This window comes from Carcharodon carcharias, chromosome 18, assembly GCF_017639515.1.
Source record: "Carcharodon carcharias isolate sCarCar2 chromosome 18, sCarCar2.pri, whole genome shotgun sequence".
Taxonomy (NCBI): Eukaryota; Metazoa; Chordata; class Chondrichthyes; order Lamniformes; family Lamnidae; genus Carcharodon; species Carcharodon carcharias.
The window spans coordinates 94,365,711-94,392,547 of NC_054484.1; the positions used below are offsets into that span (position 1 = coordinate 94,365,711).

General features: G+C 44.8%; 1 protein-coding gene across 1 annotated transcript in view; it reads right to left on the minus strand.

Moving 5' to 3' along the window:
• Positions 1 to 26,837, minus strand: part of LOC121290483 (5-hydroxytryptamine receptor 2A-like) — a 154,227-nt gene that overhangs the window by 1,813 nt on the left and 125,577 nt on the right. The window contains exons 6-7 of the mRNA XM_041210921.1: positions 5,072 to 5,913; positions 848 to 929 (exon numbers count right to left, since the gene is read on the minus strand). Coding sequence (XP_041066855.1) covers positions 848 to 929; positions 5,072 to 5,913 — 924 coding nt within the window. The remainder of the gene's footprint in view (positions 1 to 847; positions 930 to 5,071; positions 5,914 to 26,837) is intronic.

A 26,837-nucleotide genomic window follows, 5' to 3' on the forward strand; every position in this document is an offset into this window, starting at 1 on the left:
TGGAAAAGAAATGTTCACACTAGAAAGCTAAAAGAAAAATCTTACTGGAGTTACAAAGCATCCAGGGGAATGGAGTTTCCACCATTTCCATACCAAGCCTTTGGAGCCATTTATTCAGGGTGACTGGGTCGTTGTATCTCAGGAGCCTTCATTGTTCCCTAGCAATGTAGAAGCTGGTGCAATAATGCAGCATGAAATAAATGTATATCAAAATATATGACTTTATTCTGCTATATGTTGCTCTCAGTGCGGATGGATTCTTCCCCATTTAAACCACTGAAGCAAATGGGAAGCTGGGAGAAGACGCAATCAAATCTGGGAAAGGTGCCCACAGTGAATAAACATTATAAATCATTTTGATCTCTTAGTTTTACGTATTTGTACAACAGAATAAAACGTTTGAAAATCCTTATATATACAGCAAACCCCTGAAACATTTGATCATATTTTAATAATTCAAACACAACTGTATGCTCAATCAAGAAACTTTTCAACCTTTAGCTTGATAATTGTCCATTATCAACACAATTTAAAAATGAACAAGTGCTGAATTCGAATCCTGACTCTATGCTGTTGGTAAGAAGGGTCAAGAAAGGCTTTTGAAGAGTTAGGTTTTTTATACAAGTGTACAGTACGTACAGAGGTGCTGTACTCCTCAAAACAATAGCTTTCTGAGCGACAGTTATAAGACAAACAAAACACTGTTACAATTCTTATTATTTTTAATAATATGTTTGAAAATGGATTTTACAGCTCTTATAAAGAAAACATCTCCTTATTTACAACATTTCAAACTATTCACATGTTTGAACATATCGTATAAACCAGGACTGCACAGATGGCCTACCATGAAACATCGGCAAATATAAATCTACACTTACACCTTTTTCTTGTCTCAAGTTGACCTTTGTGTCACTTTGTGCAGGTCCCTATCAAAGGAAAACAAATGGAATTTACGATCTGACTTAAATCTGGGAGTTGCTATCTACAGGTAACCAATCAAGTGCGTCCCTAAGAGCCAGGAAGGAGTTGACGATGATCATGTTATGAACAAACAGGGTGTTCAGAAACTAAAGGAACTGATAAATGGATTTTGCGAATGGAATTGCTGATTATAATTTTGAAAGATTAATCTAGGGAAAAGAAGGCCAAGGAGTGTCCTAGAGGCATTTAAAATTAGGAGAAGTTTTGAAAAACAGGATACAGAAAGTGATCATGTGAGTTAAGACAGATTTTGATTTACAAGGGAGTCAAGGATTATGAGGGACAGGTAGGAGAGTGCAGTTAAGACCACAATCAGATCAGTCCCGATCTCATTGAATGGCGGAGCAGCAATAACCTACTCACTGATACCCAGTTTGGGTTCCGCCAGGGCCACTCAGCTCCTGACCTCATCAGAGCCTTGGTTCAAACATGGACAAAAGAGCTGAACTGCCGAGGTGAGGTGAGAGTGACTGCCCTTGACATCAAGGCCACATTTGACTGAGTGTTGCATCAAGGAGCCCTAGCAAAACTGAAGTCAACGGGAATCAAGGAGAAAACTCTCCACTGGTTGGAGCCATACCTAGCAGAAAGGAAGCTGGTTGTGGTTGTTGGCGGTTCGTCATTTCAGCTCCAGGACATCACTGCAGGAATTCCTCAGGGTAGTGTCCTAGGCCCAACCATCTTTAGCTGTTTCTTCAATGACCTTCTTTCCATCAGAAGGTCAGAAGTGGTGATTTTCAGTGATGATTGCACAATGTTCAGCACCATTCGCGACTCCTCAGATACTGAAGGAGTCCATGTCCAAATGCAGCAAGACCTGGACAATATCCAGGCTTGGGCTGACAAGTGGCAACTCACACCACACAAGTGACAGGCAATGACCATCTCCAACAAGAGAGAATCCAACTATTGCCCCTTGGTGTTCAATGGCATTACCATCACTGAATCCCCCACTATCAACTTCCTGGGGGTTACCATTGCCCAGAAAGTGAACTGGACTAGCCAAATAAATACTGTGGCTATAAGAGCAGGTCAGAGGCTAGGAATAATGCAATGAGTAACTCACCTCCTGACTCCCCAAAGCCTGTTCACCATCTACAAGTTGCATTTCAGGAATTCACCAAGGTTCCTTCGACAGCACCTTCCAAACCCATGACCAGTACCATCTAGAAGGACAAAGGCAGCAGATAGAGGGGAACACCATCACCTGGAAGTTCCCCTCCAAGCCACCCACCATCCTGACTTGGAAATATATCGCCGTTCCTTCACTGTCGCTTGGTCAAAATCCTGCAACTCCCTTCCTAACAGCACTGTGGGTATACCTACATCACCCGGAATGCAGTAGTTCAAGAAGGCAGCTCATCACCACCTTCTCAAGTGCAACTAGGGATAGGCAATAAATTCTGGCCCAGCCAGTGAGGCCCACACCCCATGAATAAATTTTAAAAAAGCAGGCTTGAGGAGCCAATTAGCTTGCATCAGCTCCTGTTTCTTATGTTCTTACGTTTGTGGGAAAAGCATAACTAGAAGCCATCGATATAAGATAGCTACCAAGGAAACCCAATGGGGATTTCAGAAGAAACCGCTTCACTCAAAGAGTGTTGAGAATGTTGAACTCTGTACCACAGGGAGTGGTTGAAACAAGCAGTGTAAGGCAAAGGGCATTTAAGGGGAAACGGGACAAAGTATGATGGAGAAGGGAATAGATGGTTAAGATGGTAGATTTAGATGAGGAAAGATAGGAGCAGGCTCAAGTGAAGCATAAATATCGGCATGGACTGGTTGGGCAGAATGGCCTGTTTCCCACAGCTTCCAACCTGATAGTCGCCCAACCTCGGACGGCCCGCTTCTATCTCCTACCCAAAATCCACAAACAGAACTGCCCCGGTAGACTGATCGTTTCAGCTTGCTCCTGCCCCACAGAACTCATTTCTCGTTACCTTGACTCCCTTCTCTCTCCCCTTGTCCAGTCCCTTCCCACCTACATCCGTGATTCCTCTGACACCTTACGTCAGTTCCCTGGCCCCAACCGCTTCCTCTTCACCATGGACGTCCAATCCTCTACACCTCCATCCCCCACCAGGATGGTCTGAGGGCCCTTAGCTTCTTCCTCGAACAGAGGCCCGAACAATCCCCACCCACCACTACTCTCCTCCGTCTGGCTGAATTTGTTCTCACGCTGAACAATTTCTCCTTCAACTCCTCTCACTTCCTCCAAACAAAAGGTGTGGCTATGGGTACCCGCATGGGCCCCAGCTATGCCTGTCTCTTTATGGGGTATGTGGAACATTCCTTGTTGCAGTCCTACTCCGGCCCCCTTCCACAACTCTTTCTCCGGTACATCGATGATTACTTCGGTGCCGCTTCATGCTCTCGTCGGGACTTGGAAAAATTTATTAATTTTGCTTCCAATCTCCACCCCTCCATCATTTTCACGTGGTCCATCTCTGACACTTCCCTTCCCTTCCTTGACCTCTCTGTCTCAATGGTGATAGACTGTCCACCAATATCCATTACAAACCCACCGACTCCCACAGCTATCTCGACTACAGCTCCTCACACCCCGCTTCCTGTAAGGACTCCATCCCATTCTCTCAGTTCCTTCGCCTCCGTCGCATCTGTTCCGATGATGCTACCTTCAAAAACAGTTCCTCTGACATGTCCTCCTTCTTCCTTAACCGAGGTTTTCCACCCACGGTCGTTGACAGGGCCCTCAACCGTGTCCGGCCCATCTCCCGCACATCCGCCCTCACGCCTTCTCCTCCCTCCCAGAAACATGATAGGGTCCCCCTTGTCCTCACTTATCACCCCACCAGCCTCCGCATTCAAAGGATCATCCTCCGCCATTTCCACCAACTCCAGCATGATGCCACCACCAAACACATCTTCCCTTCACCCCCCCCCTATCGGCATTCCGTAGGGATCGCTCCCTCCGGGACACCCTGGTCCACTCCTCCATCACCCCCTACTCCTCAACCCCCTCCTATGGCACCACCCCATGACCACGCAAAAGATGCAACACCTGCCCCTTCAGTTCCTCTCTCCTCACCGTCCAAGGACCCAAACACTTCTTTCAAGTGAAGCAGCATTTCACTTGCATTTCCCCCAACTTAGTCTACTGATTCGTTGCTCCCAATGTGGTCTCCTCTACATTGGAGAGACCAAACGTAAACTGGGCGACCGCTTTGCAGAACATCTGCGGTCTGTCTGCAAGAATGACCCAAACCTCCCTGTCGCTTGCCATTTTAACACTCCACCCTGCTCTCTTGCCCACATGTCTGTCCTTGGCTTGCTGCATTGTTCCAGTGAAGCCCAACGCAAACTGGAGGAACAACACCTCATCTTCCGACTAGGCACTTTACAGCCATCCGGACTGAATATTGAATTCAACAACTTTAGGTCGTGAGCTCCCTCCCCCACCCCCACCCCCACCCCCACCCCCACCCCCACCCCCTTTCTGTTTCCCCCTTCCTTTTCTTTTTTTTCCAATAAATTATATAGATTTTCCTTTTCCTACCTATTTCCATTATAGGAAAAAAAAAAAATTTTTTTTTTTAATGCTCTCCCCACCCCCACATATAAAGGGACTCGAACTCAAGTTCTGTCGAAGCGTCATGAGGACTCGAAACGTCAACTCTTTTCTTCTCCGCCGATGCTGCCAGACCTGCTGAGTTTTTCCAGGTAATTCTGTTTTTGTTTTTGTTGTGGCCTGTTTCTGTGTCGTGATCCTCTGTAATCCAACGTGATTTACTAAACATTCTAACAGTGTACGGTTATTTGAATATAACTGAAAAGAAATGCAATGGGTTGAAAGACAATAACAAATCCAGTTAAATGTATTTACATTTGATTCTTTCACCATAATCTAAATTGGAAAATCCAACTGTGCCAAGGCTTCCTGTGTTCTGCTGTGTATAACATTAAAGGCAGTGAACACATCATGTGTTGGGATATGGTGTACATAAAGAACACTGCAATATAACAGCATCTGAAGATGCACGTGTCATGATACTTTTTGTTTCACTAATTATCCCACAGAAGGCATACACTATTTCAAAATGGGTCTTAAGTCTCAAACGTAGCTGACCTTTTCAGTGATACAAACTGTTTCAGTCCTCGATGCCTCCTGATGGGTTTCTCCCAGTGATTCAACGGAATGTACCCTGGTCTTCATTTCTGTGCTGTTTCTCAGACTCTCTGTACTGGACAGCTGCAGTTTGTCCTTGCTGGATGCCAGAGTGGGTACCGTGCTGACTAGAATTTGCTGAGCGGGCTTCTTGTCATTCTTATATTGACAGTGAATGTACCGTGAAAAAGCCGATCGATAGGTTTTGTTGAATAGCGTGTATACAAGTGGATTAATACCAGATGAGACATATCCCACCCAGACAAATATGCTGAGGAGTTCTTGGATGAGTTCTTTATCACACACCTTTATGCAGATCACAGACATTACGTTGGTCACAAAAAATGGACACCACATCACAACAAAAAGAAAAAACACAATCCCAAGAACCTTAGAAGCCTTCTGCTCATTGCTAATTGATTGCATTGACCGTCTTCCTGAAGTCCCCAGCTCTTTATTTAAGGAACACCAAGACGATATCTGAAGAGATGTCCCTTGAATGTCATATTTCTTTAACATTGCTGCTTTGTCTGATGAGTTGGCCGACAGGGGCCCTTTCTGAAGAAACATCCGAAAATTCATCCATTTGGGCATGGGTTTAAATATGTCCAAGCACAAAGTGGCTTCCTGCTGTAGTACTCTGATTGTCAAACAATAGGTGGCCACCATTATTGTGAGGGGAATGAAGAATGCCACAAAGGAACCTACCAGGACAAAATGTTCATCTGTGAGGGAACAGCTGCCATCCTTAAAAACCTTGGAGGCATCTTTAAGTCCTAAAACAGGGATTGGCATTGAAATACCTTGGAGATAATTTGAAGAGAAAAAGAATGTTAAGGATATCCAGCAACAAAATGGTAAACTCAAGTTCACAGGTTCTAACCCAACTGTGTTCATCTGAACCATTTTCATAAATAAGAAAGAAATACTTCCATTAATAAAGCACCTGTCAGCATGTCTCCATGCACTTTAAAGTCAATTATTTGCTTTTGAAGTGTAGCAATGTTGGAAATATGACAGCCAATTTTCACACAGCAAGCTCCCACAAACAGCAATGTGAAAATGACCAGATAATCTGTTTTTGTGATGTTGATTGAGGGATAAGTTTTGGTCTGGACTTGGGGGATGTTGTTGGGGTGGTGGCAGTGGTGGGGGTGGAGGGTTGCAGGGATCTGCCCTTTTCTTCAGAATGGTGCCATGGGAGTGTTAGCCTAGATTCTCTGCTGATGTCTTTGGAATAGTACTTAAATTCATAACGTTCTGACTCAGATGGGAGACTGGTGCTTCAGGACTATGACTAAGACTGAGTTATTAATGTTTCCCATACTGGGAATGAGAACGAAGGAGCATTCATCACATATTTGCTCTCTGTGCACATGCCACAGGGAACTGCTGTAAATATCATTAGATATTAAAAAAACCTTCTCATTGATATCCAGGGACACATTCATGTTACTTGCATTGTTTGGAAGGTTCCAGCAGAAAACTGAACTGAAAAACCACCTCAGATACAACCAATGGAATTTTCTAACAATTGAGTTGAGTTCAACAACTTCAGACCATGAAGTCAGTTCTCAATTTTGTATCTTTTCTTTCTCTTCGTACCAGTCTGTATCTTGTATCAGGTTTTGCTGTCAGACAGCTCTGACCTTTATTCTGCTATTAACACTTACTCTGGACCAATGTTTTGTTCCTTTACTATTACCATTACCATTCCCTTTGCTTTTTGTTCCATGACATCTTTGTCATTTAATCTCTCCTGCCCTCTAACTTATCCACGACCTTCCCTTTTGCTCCACTTGACCCTTTCCTCTTTATCAAGAGCGTAAAACCCATCACATTTCTACCTCTCCTCAGTTCCGAAGAAGAGTCATTTGGGCTCGAAACATTAACTCTGTTTCACTCTCCATAGATGCTGTCAGGACTGCTGAGTTTTTCCTGCACTTTGTTTTTATTTCAGTTTATGGATTACTGCTAGGCTTTGATGTGTAACTCGCAGGCTTAATTATGTCTACCGCAAGATCAACACCTACATCTTGAAAAAGCTGTGATATTTTTTGCTGACTTGATATACTTTTATTTGAAATTTGTGGCTGGGATTTGTGTAAGTTATTGAACCCTGGAGAAACATTGCTAGCTTAAATGAAGTATAGAAAGTTATGCTGTATGCTGGGTGTGTGAGCTGTAAGATGGTTTCGTACACTAGAGGTTACAGTGGTTTGTGACACCTAAAGCTATGGAGTGTTTAGCAAGAAGCATAAAAGGTCATAAATGAATCAAGACTAATGAACAAACATGTTTAAAAATTATGTTTCACTTTGATGTCATGTCAGAACTTTGCAGTAGTTTTGCATTCACAAAAAACCTGGAGACATGGCAGAATTTTGCACTCGATGGGCGTGTGGGTCCCACCAGCTCGGCAGCGGGTGGGCAGCTGATCCCCGCCACCGAAACGGGCCCCGCCGCCATTTTGAGTGGGCGGGCCACTTAAGGCCAGCCCCGCGTGCCACCCGTCAGGAAGTGATTTGCACTTCCGGTGCGGGCGGGGGGGGGAGGGATTCCCCAACTGTCAAAGTGCGCTCTGTCGCGCATGCATGCGGAAAGCGCACATTTCCCTGAGACCAAGTGCTGCCTCAGGGGAGAGTGCTGAAAGTTTTATAAACTTAAAAAATAGAAAAATAAAAAAATTATGAACATGTTCCCCCTCATGTGACAATGTCACACGAGATGGGACATGTTAATATATATCACATAAAGTTTATTAAAGTTTTTAAAACAGACATGAAACCTCATCCCACCAGTGGATGAGGTTTCATGTTTTTTCAGAAGCCCGCTGGGGCTCCTGGTCTGCCCGCCAGCCTTAAAGTTGGACGGGCAGGTCTTTTAATTGGCTTAATTATCCTGTCAATGGCCTCAATAGGCCACTGATAGGTCGGCGGGCGGACAGCTGATTTTGCTGTGCCCCCGCCTTCCTAAATATTTAAATGGGGTGGGATGATGTCGGGGATTCCTCCCAATGTCATCCCGCGTCTCTTTTGCGTCGGCGAGCGGGCCCCGCCCCCAAATCACCGACGGGAAAATTTCTGGCTACGATGTCTGAGAACATTAAAATAAGGGATTGATATGCTTTAAAAATGCTAATTCAGTTGGTCTTAGTTGTTTTGCAAGTTGTGAAAGAAAGAGGCAAACTGACATTGATTGACAAAAGCAAGAGTTTGCTTCTTTGGAAATGTAGGAGACCTAAAAAAAAGTAAGAAGCATAAATGGCTTGAATTGTTTTATAGTCCTATTCATGAAATGTATGCCCCGGAAAGAAGGACTGAGAAAGATCTTGCAACAGGTAGGAGGGATGGGCAATTACTGAAGGAGGTTTTAACTATATGCTCATTGTCAAGGAGTGTCCAATATCGTGTTTTGAACAAAGAATTGAACATCTCATTGGACAATAGTAATTTAAGTTGGATTTAGATAGGGCAGTGCGATCCTCCCAATGAATCATCCTGCCCACCTTGGAAAGAAAAAGTATAAAAAATCATTACAAGAGTAATTTGGCCAGAGCAGCTTCGTCAGCTGCTGAAGGTACGATTGGCAGGAAGTCGACCGCTCGTTGGTTGATCAAATGTATAGGAACATAGGAGCAGCAGTAGGCCAGTGAACCCCTCAAGCATGCTCTGCTATTCAATTAGATCATGGTTGATCATCTACCTCAGTGCCATTTTCCTGCATTATCCCCCTGTCCCTTGATGTCATTCATATCTAGAAATCTGTCAATCTCGGTCTTGAACATGCTCAACAACTGAGCAGAATTCCAAAGATTCACCACCCTCTGAGTGAAGAAATTGCTCCTCACCTCAGTCTTAAGTGGCTTGCCCGTTATTCTGAGACTGTGTCCCCTGGATCTAGACCACTACCCCCACCCCACCACCCCCCAGCCAGGGGAAACATCCTTTCTGCATCTACCCTGTCTAGCCCCTTAAGAATCTTATAAAAGTTTCAATGAGATCACCTCTCATTCTTCCAAACTCTAGAGAATACAGACCCAATCTCCTCAATTTCTCCACATAGGACAGTCCTGCCATCCCAGGAGTTAGTTTGGTGAACCTCTACTGCACTCCCTCCATGGCAAGTATATCCCTCCTAAGGAAAGGTATAGAGGGGAAGCGATGGCATAGTGCTATTGTCAAGGACTAGTAATCCAGATACCCAGAGTAATGATCTGGGCACCGGGGTTCGAATGAGCTAAGCAATCCCACAACCAATGGATCAGATTGAAGCCACATCCAGTCGTGAATGGTGGTAGACAATTAAACAACTCACTGGAGGAGGAGCAGGCTCCACAAATATCCCCATCCTCAATGATGGAGGAGCCCAGCACGTCAGTGCAAAAGATAAGGCTGAAGCTTTTGCTACAATCTTCAGCCAGAAGTGCCAAATGGATGATCCATCTTGGCCTCCTCCAGAAGCCCCCAGCTTTGCAAGGTGCCAGTCTCCAGCCAATTCGATTCACTCCATGTGATATCAAGAAATGGCTTAAGTCACTGGATACTGAAAAGGCTATGGGTCCTGATAATATTCTGACAATAGTACTGAAGACTTGTGCTCCAGAACTTGCAGCGCCCCTAGCCAAGCTATTCCAGTACAACTACAACACTTGAACTATGTGGAAAATTGCCCCAGAATATCCTGTACACAAGAAGCAGGACAAATCCAATCGGGCCAATTACTGCCCCATCAGTCAACTCTCGATCATCAGTAAAGTAATGGAAGGGGTCATCAACAGTGCTATCAAGTGGCAATTGCTTAGCAATAATCTGCTCACTGAAGCCCAGTTTGGGTTCTGCCAAAGCCACTCAGCTCCTGACCTCTTTACAGCCTTGGTTCAAACTTGGACAAAAGAACTGAACTCCTGAGGTGAGGTGAGAGTGACTGTCCTTGACATCAAGGCCACATTTGACTGAGTGTGGCATCAAGGAGCCCTAGCAAAACTGGAGTCAATGGGAATCAAGAGGAAATCTCGCTACTAGTTGGAGTCATATCTAGCACAAAGGAAGATGGTTGTGGGTGTTGGACATCAGTCATGTCAGTTCCAGGACATCAGCACAGGAATTCCTCAGGGTAGTGTCCTCAGCCCAGCCATCTTCAGCTGCTTCATCAATGACCTTCCTTCCATCATAAGGTCAGAAGTGGGGATGTTCGCTGATGATTGCACAATGTTCAGCACCATTTGCGACTCCTCAGGTACTGAAGCAATCCATGTCCAAATGCAGCAAGACCTGGGCCAGAATCTTCGGGTTGGCGAGCGAGGGCGGGGCCTGCTGGCCGATGTGTAAAATGATGCAGGGTGTTGTCGGGCATGTGTCACAACGTCACCGCGCGTCATTCAGATCTTGAGTTCGGCAGCTGCGCACTGGAGTTGGCTGTGTGTCCGCCGAACTGCCAAAGGTCTATTAAGGCCATTTAAACAGCAATTAAAATAACTAACTGATCTGCCTGTCCAACCTTGAGGTTGGCGGGCAGGCCAAGAGCCGAGGTAGCCTTCACGTTTATCATGAAACCTCATCCATGGGCGGGTGAGGTTTCATGAAGGTTTTTAAACTTTAATTAAAATTTTCAAAAAATATTCAGAGACATGCCCCAGCTCATGTGACACTATCACATGAGGGGACATGTCTTAAACATTTTTTTTCTTTTATTTAAATTTTTGAATAGCAAACTGATCTCCCTGAGGCAGCTCTGTGCCTCAGGGAGATTTAGCGCAGGCCCCCAATTCAGCTACTCCCCCCACCCCCCCCACTCCCCACCCCCCTTCCGCCCAGGGAGCACTCAGCACTTCAGGGTTCGTGTCACTCTCAGCGGGCCTTAATTGTCCCACCCAAGTAAGATGGCGGTGCACAGCCAATCGCGGGCGGCAGTTGGCTGCGCCACCGCCTGCGCCCACTTCAGCCCAACCCTCCCAACAGGGAGAAAATTCTTCCACTGGACAATATCCAGATTTATGCTGACAAGTGGCAAGTAACATTCACGCCACACAAATTCCAGGCAATAACCATCTCCAACAAGGGAGAATCTAACCATCGGCCCTTGACGTTCAATGGCATTACCATCACTGAATTCCCTACTATCAATATCCGGGGGCGGGTGGGTTGCGGGGGGGCGGGGGGGGGGGGGCGGTGGTTACCATTGGCCAGAAACTGAACTGGACTAGCCATCTAAATACTGTGGCTACAACAGCAGGTCAGAGGCTAGGAATTATGCAACGAGTAACTCACTTCCTGACCCCCCCAAAACCTGACCACCACCTACAAGGCAAAAGTCAGGAGTGTGATGGAATACTCTCCACAGCTCCCACAGCACTCAAGGAGCTTGACACCATCCAGGACAAAGCAACCCAGTTGATTGGCACCCCTTCCGCAAACATTCACTCCCTCCACCATCGACACACAGTAGCAGCAGTGTGTACCATCTACAAGATGCACTGCAGGAATTCATCAAGGCTCCTTAGACAGCACCTTCCAAACCCATGACCACCACCGCATGGAAGGAGAAGGGCAGCAGATAGATGGGAACACCACCACCTGGAAGCTCCCCTCTGTTGTAAGGGTGGCCGAATTGCTACTATTAATGATAGAGTTGATCTGCAGACACTTCCTTGGTGGAAATTTTAAATTTATTTACAATATACACAGCAACAACTACACATGTGGTTTCAACTCTAACTCTATCCCTACACTGACTGCTGAGGCAGCCCACACTACTCTCCTATTGGTTACTACAGATCATGTGATCTTCCTTAACAAGTATTATTCTTAAAGGTACAGTACACACTAAATAAAGTCATAATTACTTCATTTCTCCCCCTTTAACTCGGCTATACATATATTTGCAAGTACATATTTTTCAAAACAACATAATATTTACACTGGGTAAGGAATTTACAAATTCAGTCTTTCAGGTGGTTTTCTGGTACGTGTGGAATGTCGCAGCTCCACAACTTCAGATTCTTTATCAGGAGCCTCCTTTTCTGAAGTTAGCTGAATATCAGATGCTTCGGTGGGCACGTGCAGTTCTGTAACCTCAACTCTTACAGGAACATCAGACATGTCTGTCCTGGTCTGAGTATCCTCAACAGCAAGCCAAACAGATTCGGCCATGATTTCTGGTGGAACCAAATCTTGGTGATTTGTCTCTCTCTCTTCCTTAAATGGCCAACATGTTTACAGATGATCCAGCCTTCCACATCCATGTGGTAAGATAGAGATCCAGCCACCACACTTATTTCATCCGGTAATCAGTTTAGTCCATCTCCGAAGTCCTTCACATATATCGGTTCTCCCACGGTAAATTTCCTCTCGTGACTAGGCCAGTCATGTCTAGCTGTCTGGCTTTCCCGACTCCTTTCCACCTCCCCTCTAAATTTGGCTTTATTAAGCTCAATCTCCTGAGATGGTGTTTCAACAATAACTCTGCAGGTGTGACACCTGTTATCGTGTGATGGTTAGTCCTGTAATGAAAAAGAAAGTGTGCTAGCTTGGTTGCCAAGGAATCACCAGTTAGCTTTTTCATGCCTGTCTTGAACGTTTGAACTGCCCTTTCCGCCATTCCATTTGAGGAAGGGTGCTACGGTGCAGTTTTCACGAGTGATACCGTTGAGGGTCATAAACCATTGAAATTCAACACTCATAAGTACCGTGCATTTATTGGAAACGACTACTTCTGGTAGTCCGTTAATGGCAAAACTCTGACATAGTTTCTCAGTAGCAGCTGACATTGGTGACTTCACCTCACGTATGTCCAACCATTTTGAATGGGCATCGACAGTGAGCAGAAACATTGTTCCCAGGAAAGATCCAGCATAGTCAATGTGTAACCGCACCCGGGGTCTACCTGGCCACTCCCATGGGTGTAATGCAGCTGTCACTGGCAACTTTTGTAGTTATTGACATTGCACACAGTGCTTTATTAAACACTCTATTTCACCATCCATCCCAGGCCACCATAGATAGCTGCGAGCTATGGTCTTCATTCGGGAAATTCCTGGGCGGGCACTGTGTAGTTCAATTAAAAGTGGCTCCCTTCCCTTTGGAGGAACTATCACTCGTGCTCCCCACAATAAGATGCCATCCTGGCTGATTATTTCATGTCTTCGGTTGAAGTATGATTTCACTTCATCAGATACGGGTTCCTGTGACCAACCATGCAGCACTTGTTCTTGTACCTGAGATAGGACTGGATCCTGGCTTGTCCAGTCTCTGACCTGTCGAGCACATACCGGCGAGAAATCTAAGAAATTTAACAGTAAAACAAGTTCCTGTGGAACTGGGACGTGCTCATCATTTTCTTGTAAAGGCAAACGACCCAGGGCATCAATGTTTGTGATTTGATTGCCAGGCCTATGTACGAAAGTGTATTCGTATGCTGCCAGGATTAAGACTCTGTTTCTGTGTCTCCTTTCTATGTGTCTTCTTCTTTCTAGCATAGACTTTAATCTCGGCCTTCTTTTTGACTTCACTATTGGCCAGACTTCTCTCAGGTGCAAACTCAACTTGTCTGAGCTCAGTGGCTGAGTCTCCCAAAATTTCATTATCTGTCTGCTTCTTGGAAAATTCTGCGACTTTTGCTTCCAAAGCCTCTTTGGCTTCATTTAGCTGATTCTTCAGCTCTTCCATCTCTTTTTTGTATTTGTTTGCTGCCTCCTGGAAACTTGAGCATTGTTGTGTCTTCTCTGCCAACTGATTCTTCAGTCTGTTCAGAGAGGTGCTGAATTCTTTCTATTTATCTTCATACTTTTCCAGAGAGTACAAGCTCTGACCTGAGGGAATCTTATAGTATGTGAAGTTCTTTCAACAGGGTTTTTTTTCTCTGCGAAGGTTGCTCACTTCGTCTCGAACTCTGTCATCAGGCAGGGTCTCTTCGAGTTCCTTCTGCTGTTCTTCCATGTTTTGGCTTAAGACAGCCTGCATTTCTTCAGGTTGTTGAATCCTTACATACTCCTTTTTCGAATCAGGAACGCTTCCAGCTTCCTTTTGGATTCTCAATGGCCAATCAAGGTTGACTTCTCTTAGCTAATTTTGCCCTAGAAGGCTTGGTCCTCTGCCTCTCAATACCAGCACTGGTAGCTTTGCCAATTGGTTTCCATAATGGACAGTTACTCTGTTTATGCCTTCTACTTGAATATATTCACCCGTATATATTTTGAGCTTGGCAGCTGATTCTTCTAAGCTTAATTGATGTTCACCATTTTTCAGATATCTGAAGGTATGTTCCCCAATTCCTGTAATGGGAGCTCCTGTGTCCACTTCCATTTTAATCCGTTCTGTTGAAGAGTCAAACCGACTCGAAACGTTAACTGTGTTCCTCTCCGCAGATGCTGCCAGACCTGCTGAGGTTTTCCAGGTATTTTTGTTTTTGTTTTGGATTTCCAGCATCCGCAGTTTTTTGCTTTTATCCATTTTAACAGGTTTGCCATTTACTTTCACTGTGACAAAGATTGGTTCTGTCTTTCCAACTTTCAGATTAAACGACGAGTAAGTGTCTGAACTTGTTGTTTCAGACTCTTCTACATTGCAGATTTCATTGGGCTTCTTTTGTTTACAAGCCTGCTTGAATCTTTCCTTGCATTGCCTCATTATATGTCCATTTCTGTGACAATAGCAGCATTCGATTTTTTTAAACTGCCAATCACTAAAAGATTGACTGTTTCCACCTCTAATAAAATTATTCTTCGATTTCACTGCTAAGTTATTTTCCTTTATTTTTTGGCTAGTGGGGGCCTTTCCTGCTCCTCGGCAGAGTCTTGCATTTTCGTGCCCTTTCCGGCTGAGGTTTCCCACCCAATGTGGAGGACGGTGCCAATTGGTGCACCGTGTATCGCTGTTGAATCTCTTACTGCACTTCCCATGGCGCTATCTCTAGCACCTCCTTAAAATCCAGATTCACTTCGGACAATAATCATTTCTGAATAGTGTCCTCTTTCACACCACACACTAAATGATCTCTGAGCATGTCGTTCAGAGTCATACCGAACTCACAATGTTTCGTTAGTTGTTTCAAATTTGCCATGTAACATGCAATGGTCTCACCCGGGGCTCTATTTCATGAATTCATGCATCGTGACTGGGGGCTTTGGTTGAAAGTGACCCTTCACGAGGCACCAATTCAATTAAACTTTTTGAATCTGGGACACTGGATGCCATCAAACTTCGAATCAGGCTGTAGGTTTTGCTCCCACAAGTACTCAAGAGGATCACTTGCCTCTTCTCTTCTCCTGTAACCTCATTTGCTTGAAAAAAGAGTGTGAGGCGTTCTATGTAATGAGACCAATTGTCTGTGGCAGGTTCAAAAGGATCAATTCTCCCAAACTGTGGCATTTTGAGAGAGGGTAACTTCTTCAATTCTAACAGAGCTTGTTAGTTATTCCTGGGGTGGGGACTCAAACCTGGAGCTTCTGGCTCAGAGGCAGCAACACTACCCATGTGTCAGAAAACACCCCCATGGACCACATGAGTAATTCAACGTTAGGATTGCAGCATGAAACTTCAATTTAAAATGAAAAACGTAAAGGCTTCCATTTGTATAGTACCTTTCAGGACCTCAGTATGCCCAAAGCACTCTCCAGCCAGTGATGTATTTTTGAAGTGCAGTCATTGGCGTAATGTTGGAATTGTAACAGCTAATTTATGTACGGTAAGTTCCCACAAACAGCAGTGTGATAATGGGCAGACAATCGATTTTAGCAATGTTGGTTGAGGGTGAACATTTGGCCAGGATGCCAGGGAGAACACCCCTGCTCTGCTTTGAAACAATGCCATATGATCTTTTATATCTGCCTCACAGGGCAGTTTTACGCCTTACCTGAAAGATGGCACCTCTGACAGTGCAGCACTCCGTCAATAATTTTTGTTAGGAAAAGCAAACTATCCGTTGTGCAGTTTCCGACCAAAGGTATGAAGTGCAGTCTGCATGCTGTCATGATAGTAGAAAGTGATTAGTGATTGCTGGACATGGAAAATAGTGTCACAGGTTCTTCTGTTTAAAGCCATCAAAGCCGAAACGGTTTGTGTTGTACCTAGGTTTTGACAAGCAAACCCAGAGTAGCCTGCTTCTAGTGACAGAACTACACAAGTTTAGTATTTAGATGAGCACTTGAAATACCATAGTATACAGGGCTATGGGCCAAGTGCTGGAAAATGAGATTAGAATAGATAGGTGCTTGATGGCCGGCATGGGCAAGATGGGTTGAAGGGCCTGTTTCTGTGCTGTATAACTCTATGACTATGACTCTATGACAAATCTCTCACTCCATGCATTCACTCTCGTGCTTTAATTTCAGGATTGGGCCCAAACTTGAACTTTTACACATTGTAATTGAACAAATTAGACACAGCATGTTTCTGCTCATTTTAATTTGTTTTCAGATTATTAAGCTGCGAATGCCAGTATTGGAGAATGAAGCATTTTGCCATCGTTGCTACCCAAGAATTGATTTTGAGCAAGGGAGCTCTTGAGGAGGAGTCCTGTCATCTTGTATATCCAATTGGGATAGCTTTGGAATTGTCCAAACTCAATACACATTGGGTGCATTTACAGTGCAAGTTTCAGTCACACTAGATCTCTGTTTACAAAGTTAGGTTCCTTCCGAAGAGATATTTGAGCACACATCTGGATAGAGACATGAGGAGAGCTGTCTCTAAGCAGACAAAAATTTGAATATGTGGAGAGCACAGAGGGGAGAGTCCCAGTCTCTTGAACGCTTGTGCTCATTCAGAAGCAGCAAAGGGAGCACAGAATGATGGGAAGAGGGAGAGAAGCAGAGGGCCCTTCAAACATCTGACAAGTGACAAGTGGAGAGGATGAGGTACTGGAATCCGGCATCTGTGGCTATTGGAGATGAGGAGGCAGGGCGTTCCCATTTTACTGGTGACACCATGAAATAAAAGCCATCCACATGTCAATTGGTACTCAATCATGTTGACTTGATTTCAACCAAGTGAAATATGATCACCAGCAGAACAATAACCTGCAACATATTCTTCCCTTGTCAGGACAAATTCATGTCTCTTATCTCTAACAGATCATTCAGATGAGCAGCAGAAGTCAGTGGAGGTCACTGATAGGAATTCCTCAGAGAAGCTGAATCATTCTGAAGGTTCTCCATCACAGGACTCATATGCTCAGAAACTCCCACTTTGGTGCAATCAATAAGATTGAAAGTTAGGTTTTGACCTGGTATGCCACACTTCACAAGTGAGCAGCGGTAAGCAGTGAAGTGCAGCCGGGCCATGAGAGGGATGGTGGTGAAAGGGGACATAGAAGTGGGGACTCCACTTAAAGTGCTCCACTTCTCATCCACAGTCCCCTTTCTGTCAGAGCCTCACATGCTGCCTCCTCTCTCAATCATTGATCTTGCCCCCGCAAAGGTACAGGTGGAACTGGTGGCCCTCATTGGCCCCGAAATCCAGCAGACATCAGCCAAAAGCATCTGAGTGGTCAGAGCAGGGGTATGAGCAGCCTGTCTCTACCCGTGCTAAAGCTACAGGGGTTGCATCACATAGGAGGAGGAGAAAGAAGGAGAGTAAGGCTTTGTAGTTATATGAGAGGACGCACATGGATGTCTGAGAAATTGCAGTGCTGATAAGTTTCTGTTGCTTATTTAGGTCGCATATATGTTTCTTTTTCACCACTTTTCCATCTGGTCCATCCTTGGGTGGCGGCTGGTAAGTGACCTTCTCACTTGTTTATAACTCATGTGAAGACATGAATTGATGGGGATTACTGAGGGGGATATTTAATGGATTGTTGGTTGTAGGACTACTTTGTGTCAGTGGCATTAGTGGGAGGCAAAGAGTAGCCCATTCTATTTTCTGCTGACTTGGGTGCACTGGTCCAACCCAGGTGAACTTTGTATTGTATTAATAAAGGAAACCTTAGCAATAATGTAAAAGGCTGGGGGTCCATGGCCCTCAACACTATAAGGCATTTTGATATCTCTTGCATTTTTGTTATGCTGTAAGGCACTTTTATTGTCACTTGCATTTCTGTTTGTAACATGCAAACATACAGTCATACAAATTAGGAGCAGGATTAGACCACTCAGCCTTAAAGCCTGCTCCGCCATTCAATGAGATCACGGCTGATCTGATTGTAACTCAACTCCACATTCCTGCCTATCCCCGATAGCCTTTCAACCCGTTGCTTATCAAGAATCTACCTAACTCGCCTTAAAAATCCAAAGACTCTAATTCCACCACCATTTGAGGAAGAGAATTCAAAGGACTCACAACCCTTTGGGAGAAAAAAATTATCTTCATCTCTGTCCTAAATGGGTGACCCCTTATTTTTAAACAGTAAATACAAGCCGAGCTTGCTCAACCTTTCCTCATAAGACAACCTGCCCAATCTAGGTTTAGTTTAGTAAACCTCCTCTGAACTGCTTCCAAATCATTTACATCCTTCCTTAAATAAGAAGACCAATACTGTACACAGTACTCTAGATGCAGTTTCAACAATGCCCTGTATAACTGAAGCATAACCTCCCTACTTTTGTATTCAATTCTCCTTGCAATAAATGATAACTTCCTATTAGCTTTCCTAATTACTTGCTGTACCTGTATACTAATCTTTTGCGATTCATGCACTAAAACACCTAGATCTCTCTGCATCTCAGAGCTCTGCAATCTCTCACCATTTAGATAATATGCTTCTCTTTTATTCTTCCTGCCAAAATGGACAATTTCACATTTTCCCATATTATACTCCATTTGCCAGATCTTTGCCCACTCACTTAACCTATCTATATCTTTTTGTAGCCTCCTTATGTCCTCTTCACAAATTACTTTCCTACCTATCTTTGTGTCATCAGCAAATTTGGCAACGATCCCATCCATCCCTTCATCCAAGTCATTTATATAAATTGTAAACTGCTGAGGTTCCAGCACTGATCCCTGTGGCACAACACTCGCTACATCTTGCCAATCAGAAAAAGACCCATTTATGCCTATCCACTATTTTCTGTTAGCTAGCCAATTTTCTATCCATGCCAATATGTACCCATTACATGATGAGCTTTTATTTTTTGCAATACTCTTTTATGTGGCACCTTTTCAAACGCCTTCTGAAAATCTACATACAGTATATCCACTGGTTCCGCTTTATCCACAGTATATGTTACTTCTTCAAAGAACTCTAATAAATTGGTTCAACATGATTTCCCTTTCACAAAACCATGTTGACTGTGCCTGATTACCCTGAATGTTTCCAAGCGCCCTTCTAAAACGTCTTTAATAATAGCTTCTAACATTTTCCCTATTACAGATGTTAAGCTAACTGGCCTGTAGTTTCCTGCTTTCTGTCTCCCTCCCTTTTTGAATAAAGGAATTAAATTTGTTATTTTCCAATCTGATGGAACTCTTCCTGAATCTAGGGAATTTTGTAAAAATAAAACCAGTGTATCAACTAGCTACTTCTTTTAAGACCTTAGGATGAATCTATCAGGACCTGGGGATTTGTTAGCTGGCAGCTCCAACAATTTGCTCAGTACCACTTCCCTGGTGATTGTAATTTTCCTGAGTTGCTCCATTCCTTCCATTTCCTGATTTACAGCTATTTCTGGGATGTTACTTGTATCCTCTGTGGTGAAGACCGGTGTAAAATACTGGTTTAATTCATCTGCCATCTCCTTATTTTCCATTATTAATTCCTAGACTCACTTTCTATAGGACCAATGCTCACTTTGTTAACTCTTCTTTTTTAAATATCTATATATTTACAGCTAGCCAGTAAGTACATTTATATTTCTAACTAGCTAGTAAGTAAAATGTAACCCAGTTGTGGTGTAGACCAGCGTGTGGAGCTCACTTGGTGGTAGGAACATGGAACGAGGAGGACATCAGGATGAAGGGAGAAGAATTCTGACTGAAGACGTCATTGCTGGAGCTCATAATGGACTTTTTAAAAATAAAGACAGTTTAACTGAACGGGGACACACACACGCAGGCAGAAATGTCAGGACAAGTCATTGAGGTGCTGGCCCTGACTCTTTACCTACAACAACTCTCACAGACAATGGCCCATTTGGAAATGTATTCATGGCTTTCTTCATGCCTTACCAAGATACAGGTTTCTGCTATGCACCTGAAGACACCCTGCTGCTGAGATCAGGGAATTGCCACATGTGAGTGCCTAGCATAGCCATGGTGGGATTGATAAGGCACTGAAACCCAATCGGATGTAACTCAAGGTATTATCTTATATGTCATGGGACCAAGGTTAGAAAGGGGTATAAAACCATAGCCCACAAGGGCATCCCTGCTACAGCCAAGGAAGTGTGACTTGTTCTGTCATAGGAAGTCATGCGGAAAAATTCGTTCAACTACTGACCGCCTGGGGATGAGCTCCGGCACATGGGTCTTGCTAAACAAGTAGTGTTGTAAGTATACACTACTGCTTAGTAGGTAAATAAAGGTTTTCCACGTAAAGTGGAAATTGTATGCAAAGATGTTTTTTGTCATTGATACTTCATACGGAATCCAGGTCTTAGAGGGAATTGACACCTCCATTTTATTGGTCTTACAACACAAATGAACATACAAACAAGGAGCAGGAGTAGGCCATTCAGCCCCCTTGAGTCTGCTCCACCATTTAATATGATCACACCCTTCTCCTGCCCTTCTTCTGGATTCTCTGAATCATCTGAGAAGGATCTGAGCTCTTTGCCTTCTTCCGCCTCAGGTCCAAGTCTTGCTCTTTTGCAATATTGTGCAGAGCATACCAAATTATGGCCATTCTGGAGACCCTGGCTGGTGGAGACGGAAGGGCCTCTGCAGGTGTGTCCAGGCACCTGAAGCATGTTGTCAGCATGCTGATGGGCTCTTCCATCATGTATCGAGTGATGATATTGGCATTCATTGTAACGCTGTTGGGCTCCAGTTGCTGGGTTTCTGGTACATGTGCTCAACCAGGCTTGCAGTTGGTATCTCTCACTCTTAGCAGCCAGCAATTAAGGCTGCTTCCAGGGAGAGATCATGAAGCTTGGACCACGCAGGACAAAAGCATCATGGCAACTGCCCTGGAATATCCTGTATATGTCGGCATAAACATCTGTTTTGTGCACACCAGCTTCACACTGATAGAGTGGAAGCCCTTGTGTTTGACAAATACTGCTGGTTGTTCTGGGGGGCCCAGATTGTAACGTGTGTGCAGCTGATGACACCCTGCACCTGTGGGGAGCCAGCCACAGCCATAAAGCTGGGCACACATTCACGCCACTTGGCATCATCTCTGGCAAAGTTGACATAATTGCTCACCCTGGCATACACTCCAAGAAGTAATAAAAAGTCCAAGGGATGGACACACCGTCCATGGTTAGCTAGAAAGTTTAAAGACAGTATCAAACTTGGGAGATTTAAAAAGAGCGGGAGCTAGACTCAGGGCTGAAAGCATCATGAGGACAGAGAGAAAGTTCCGATCACTCTCAGGGCTGAAAGCGGCACGGGGACAGAACGAGAGCTCCGATCAGACTCAGGGCTGAAAGCGGCATGAGGACAGAGCGAGAGTTCCAGAGAGATTCTCGAGGCTGAAAGCATCACAAGGACAGAACGAGAGCTCCGAGCGGCACGAGGACAGAGTGAGAGTTCCGGGGAGACTCGGGGCTGAAAGCATCGTGAGGACAGAGCGAGAGTTCCGGGGAGACTCGGAGCTGGAAGCATCGTGAGGACAGAGTGAGAGTTCCGGGGAGACTCGGAGCTGGAAGCGGCACAAGGACAGAGTGAGAGTTCCGGGGAGACTCGGGGCTGGAAGCGGCACAAGGACAGAGTGAGAGTTCCGGGGAGACTCGGGGCTGAAAGCGGCACAAGGACAGAGTGAGAGTTCCGGGGAGACTCGGGGCTGGAAGCGGCACAAGGACAGAGTGAGAATTCTGGGGAGACTCGGGGCTGGAAGCGGCACAAGGACAGAGTGAGAGTTCCGGGGAGACTCGGGGCTGGAAGCGGCACAAGGACAGAGTGAGAGTTCCGGGGAGACTCGGGGCTGGAAGCATCGCGAGGACAGAGTGAGAGTTCCGGGGAGACTCGGGGCTGGAAGCGGCACAAGGACAGAGTGAGAGTTCCGGGGAGACTCGGGGCTGGAAGCATCGCGAGGACAGAGTGAGAGTTCCGGGGAGACTCGGGGCTGAAGCTGGCATGAGGACATCATGATTAAAAAATTGACTTAACGCAGGGAAGGCAGCTGACTGGGAAGTAGGGCCAAGTGAGTACTGCTACTTCTATTTTTTCTACTAATTAAACTGCTGCAGCTCATTAAATTAAACAAAAATAAGGTGAGGACTTTGGACTGTAGTGGGAGCGTTTAGAGTGGAATAAGACCCTTAGCGTAGTTAGTATTCTTTAAAGAGAGTAACTAACGAGCTTAATCTAAAGGGAAGTCATGGCAGCAGAGCTCGCACCCGTGATATGCTCCTCCTGCGTTATGTGGAAAGTCATGGACACTTCCAGTGTCCCTGGCGACCATGTGTGCAGGAAGTGTGTCCAGCTGCAGCTACTGGCTAACTGCACTTTAGAGCTGGAGCTGCGGGGGATTCACTGTGGAGCATCTGCGATGCTGAGATTGTCGGGGACAGCAAATTCAGTGAGGTGGTCACACCGCAGATAAACGCTGAACAGGCAGAAAGGAGATGGGTGATGACCAGGCAGAGTAGAGGAAGGCAGGTAATGCAGGAGTCCTGTGGCTGTCCCCCTCTCTAACAGATATAGTGTGTTGGATACTGTTGGGGGGGAAGACAACTTCTCAGGGGAAAGCCGCAGGAGCCAAGTCCATGGTACCACGGGTGGCTCTGGTGCACAAGAGGTGAGGAAGAAGAGTGGCAGGGCTATAGTGATAGGGGATTCCATAGTAAGGGGAACAGATAGGCGTTTCTACAGCCGCAAAAGAGAATCTAGGGTGGTATGTTGCTTCCCTGGTGCCAGGGTCAAGGATGTCTCAGAAAGGCTGCAGGGCATTCTGAAGGGGAAGAGTGAACAGCCAGTGGTCGTGGTGCATACTGGTACTATTTATAGGTAAAAAAGGGGATGAGGTCCTACAGCTAACAACAGGGATTTAGGATGTAAATTTAAAAGTAGGACCTGAAAGGTAGTAATGGTAATGCCACGTGATAGTGAGGGTAGAAAAGGCAGGACATGTCAGATGACTACGTGGCTGAAGAAATGATGTAGGAACCAGTATAAACAGGATAGGCTGCATCTGGACAGGATTGGGACCAATGTCCTCAGGGCAGTGTTTGCTAGTGCTGTCGGAATGGGTTTTAACTAGAATGGCAGGGGGATGGGAACCTGAGCAGGGAGACAAAGGAGGGGAAAACAAGGATAGAAACAAAAGACAGAAAAGTAAGAAGCAAAAATGGAAGGCAGAAAAAACGAGGGTGAAAATCAAATGGGGTCATAGTGCAAAATAAACCTATGACTTAGAAGGTTAAAAAGACAAGTCTAAAGGCATTTTGAGTAAATGCGCAGAGCATTCAAAATAATGTAGATGAATTAACAGCGCAAATAGATATAAATGGTTATGATATAGTTACAAATACGGAGACTTGGTTGCAGGGTGACTAAGGATGGGAACTGAACATCCAGGGGTATTCAATATTTAGGAAGGACAGACAAATAGGGAAAGGAGGTGGGGTAATATTGTTAGTAAAGGAGGAAATTAATGCAATAGTGAGGAAGGATATTGGCACCGAAAATCATGGGGTAGAGTCTGTTTGGACGAAGATAAGAAATAACAAGGGCAGATAATGTTGGCGAGGGTTGTCTATAGGCTCCCAAACAGTAACAGAGATGTAAGGGAAGGCATTAAGCAGGAAATTAAAGATGCATGCAATAAGGCTACAACTGTAATCATAGCCAGGATTTTCCCCTCGGCGATTTGGGGGAGAGGCCTGCTCGCCGAGGGGAAAATGATGCGGGATGACCTCGGGAGGAATCCCCAAAGTCATCCCAGACCATTTAAATTTTTAGGAAGGCAGGTAGACAGCGAAATCAGCTGTCCGCCCGCCGACCTGTCAATGGCCAATTGAGGCCATTGACAGGCTAGTTAAGACAATTAAATACCTGCCCGTCCAACCCTAAGGCTGGCGGGCAGGCCAGGAGCCCCAGCGGGCTGCAGGTATTCATGAAACTTCATCCATTGGCGGGATGAAGTATCATGTCCGTTTTTTAAAAATGTAATAAATTTTAAGTGTTTATTATTAACATGTCCCATCTCGTGTGACATTGTCACATGAGGGGGACACGTTAATAATTTTAATATTTTTCTATTTTTAGACTTTACTTACCTCTCACTGATCTCCCTGAGACAGGACGTTGCCTCAGGGAGCAGTGCGCTCTTTTGTGCGCAGTTGTGAAAGAGCGCACTTTGACTGCTGGGGATTTCCTCCCCCACCCGCACAGAAGCACATAGCGCTTCCTGTCAGGCAGGCCGCTGGGCGGGCCTTAATTGTCCCCCCCACTCAAAATGGCAGCAGGCCCCATTTTGGTGGTGGGGGTCAGCTATCCGCCTGGTGCTGAGCAAGTGGGGCCTGCACGCTGTCCGAGGGCAAAATTCTGCCCCATGGGTGATTTTAATCTATATATAGATTGGACAAACCAAACTAGCAATAATACTGTGGAGGAGGATTTCCTGGAGTGTGTACGTGATGGTTTTTCAGACCAATACGTTGAGGAACCAACTAAAGAGCAGGCTATCCTAGACTGGGTATTGCGCAATGAGAGAGAATTAATTAACAACCTTGTTTTGCAGGGTCCCTTGGGGAAGGGTGACCATAAAATGATAGAATTGTTCATTAAGATGGAGAGTGAGGAAGTTGAATTTGAAACTAGGGTCCTGAATCTAAATAAAGGGAACTATGAAGGTATGAGATGCGAGTTGGCAATGATGGATTGGGGAACCTTACTAAAAGGGTTGACGGTGGATAGGCAATGGCTAATATTTAAGGAACGTATGCATGAATTACAACAATTATTCTTTCCAGTTTGACGCAAAAATAAAACAGGAAAGGTGGCTCAAACATGGATTATAAAAAGGAATTAGGGATAGTATTAGATCCAAAGAGGGGAAATATAAAATCGCCAGAAAAAGCAGCAAGCCTGAGGATTGGGAGCGGTTAGAATTCAGCAAAAGTGGACAAAAAGATTGATCAAGAAGGGGAAAATGGAGTATGAGAGTAAACTTGCAAGGAACATAAAAACTGACTGTAAAAGCTTCTGTAAATATGTGAAGAGATAAAGATTAGCAAAGACAAATGTAGGTCCCTTACTGTCAGAAATCGGGGGGAATTATAACGGGGAACAAAGAAATGGCAGAAGAATTGAACACATATTTTGGTTCTGTCTTCACAAAAGAGGACACAAATAATTTGCCCGAAATGTTAGGGAACCAAGGGTCTAGTGAGAGGAGGGAAGTGAAGAAAATCAGTATTAGAAAAAAACAGTGCCAGAGAAATTAATGTGGTTAAAGGCTGAAAAACCCCCAGGGCTTGATTATCCACATCCCAGAGTACTAAAGGAAGTGGCCCTGGAAATAATGGATGCATTGGTGGTCATCTCCCAAAATTCTGTGGACTCTGGAGCAGCTCCTACAGATTGGAGGTGGCAAATGTAACCCCACTATTTAAAAAAGGAGGGAGAGCCTAATATCAGTAGTGGGGAAAATGCTAGAGTCTATTATAAAAGACGTGGTAACAGAACACTTAGAAAGCATTAATGGGATTAGACAAAGTCAGCATGGGTTTCTGAAAGGAAAATCACGTGTAACTAATCTACTGGAGTTTTTTGAGGTTGTAACTAGTAGAATAGATAAGGGAAAACCTTAAGGGATAAGGGATGTAATGTATTTGAATTTCAATAAGGCTTTTGCTAAGGTCCCACATAAGAGGCTAGTGGGCAAAATTAAAGCACATGGGATGGGGGGTAATATACTGGCATGGATTGAAAATTGGTTGACAGACCGGAAACAGAGTGGGAATAAATGGGTCTTTTTCCGGGTAGCAGGCGGTGACTAGTGGTGTACCGCAGGAATCAGTGCTTGGGCCCCAGCTATTCACGATATATAAATGACTTGGATGAGGGAACCAAATGCAATATTTCCAAGTTTGCTGATGACACAAAACTGGTCGGGGTTGTGAATTGTGAGGAGATTGCAAGGAGGCTTCAGGGGATTTAGACAAGTGTGTGTGGGCAAACACATGACAGATGCAGTATAATGTGGATAAATGTGAAGTTATACACTTCAGTGTGAAAAACAGAAAGGCAGAGTATTATTTAAATGGTGGTATCTTGGGAAATGTGAATGTACAAAGGGATCCGGGTGTCCTTGTATACCAGTCAATGAAAGTTAATAGGCAGGCGCAGCAAGCAATTAGGAAGGCAAATGGTATGTTTGCCTTCATTGCAAGAGATTTGAGTTCAGAAGTAGGGATGTCTTACTGGTCTCCCTACCTAAGAAAGGATATACTTGTCAGTGAGGGAGTGAAGTGACGGTTCACTAAGCTGATACTGGGGATGGCAGGACTGTCGTATGAGGAGAGATTGGTTCAAGTGGGCTTGTATTCACTAGATTTTAGAAGAATGAGAGGGCATATGATTGAAACATATAAAATTCTAACAGGGCTAGACAGACTGGATGTAGGGAGGATGTTTTCCCCGGTTGGGGAGTTTAGAACCGGGGCCATAGTCTCAGGATACGG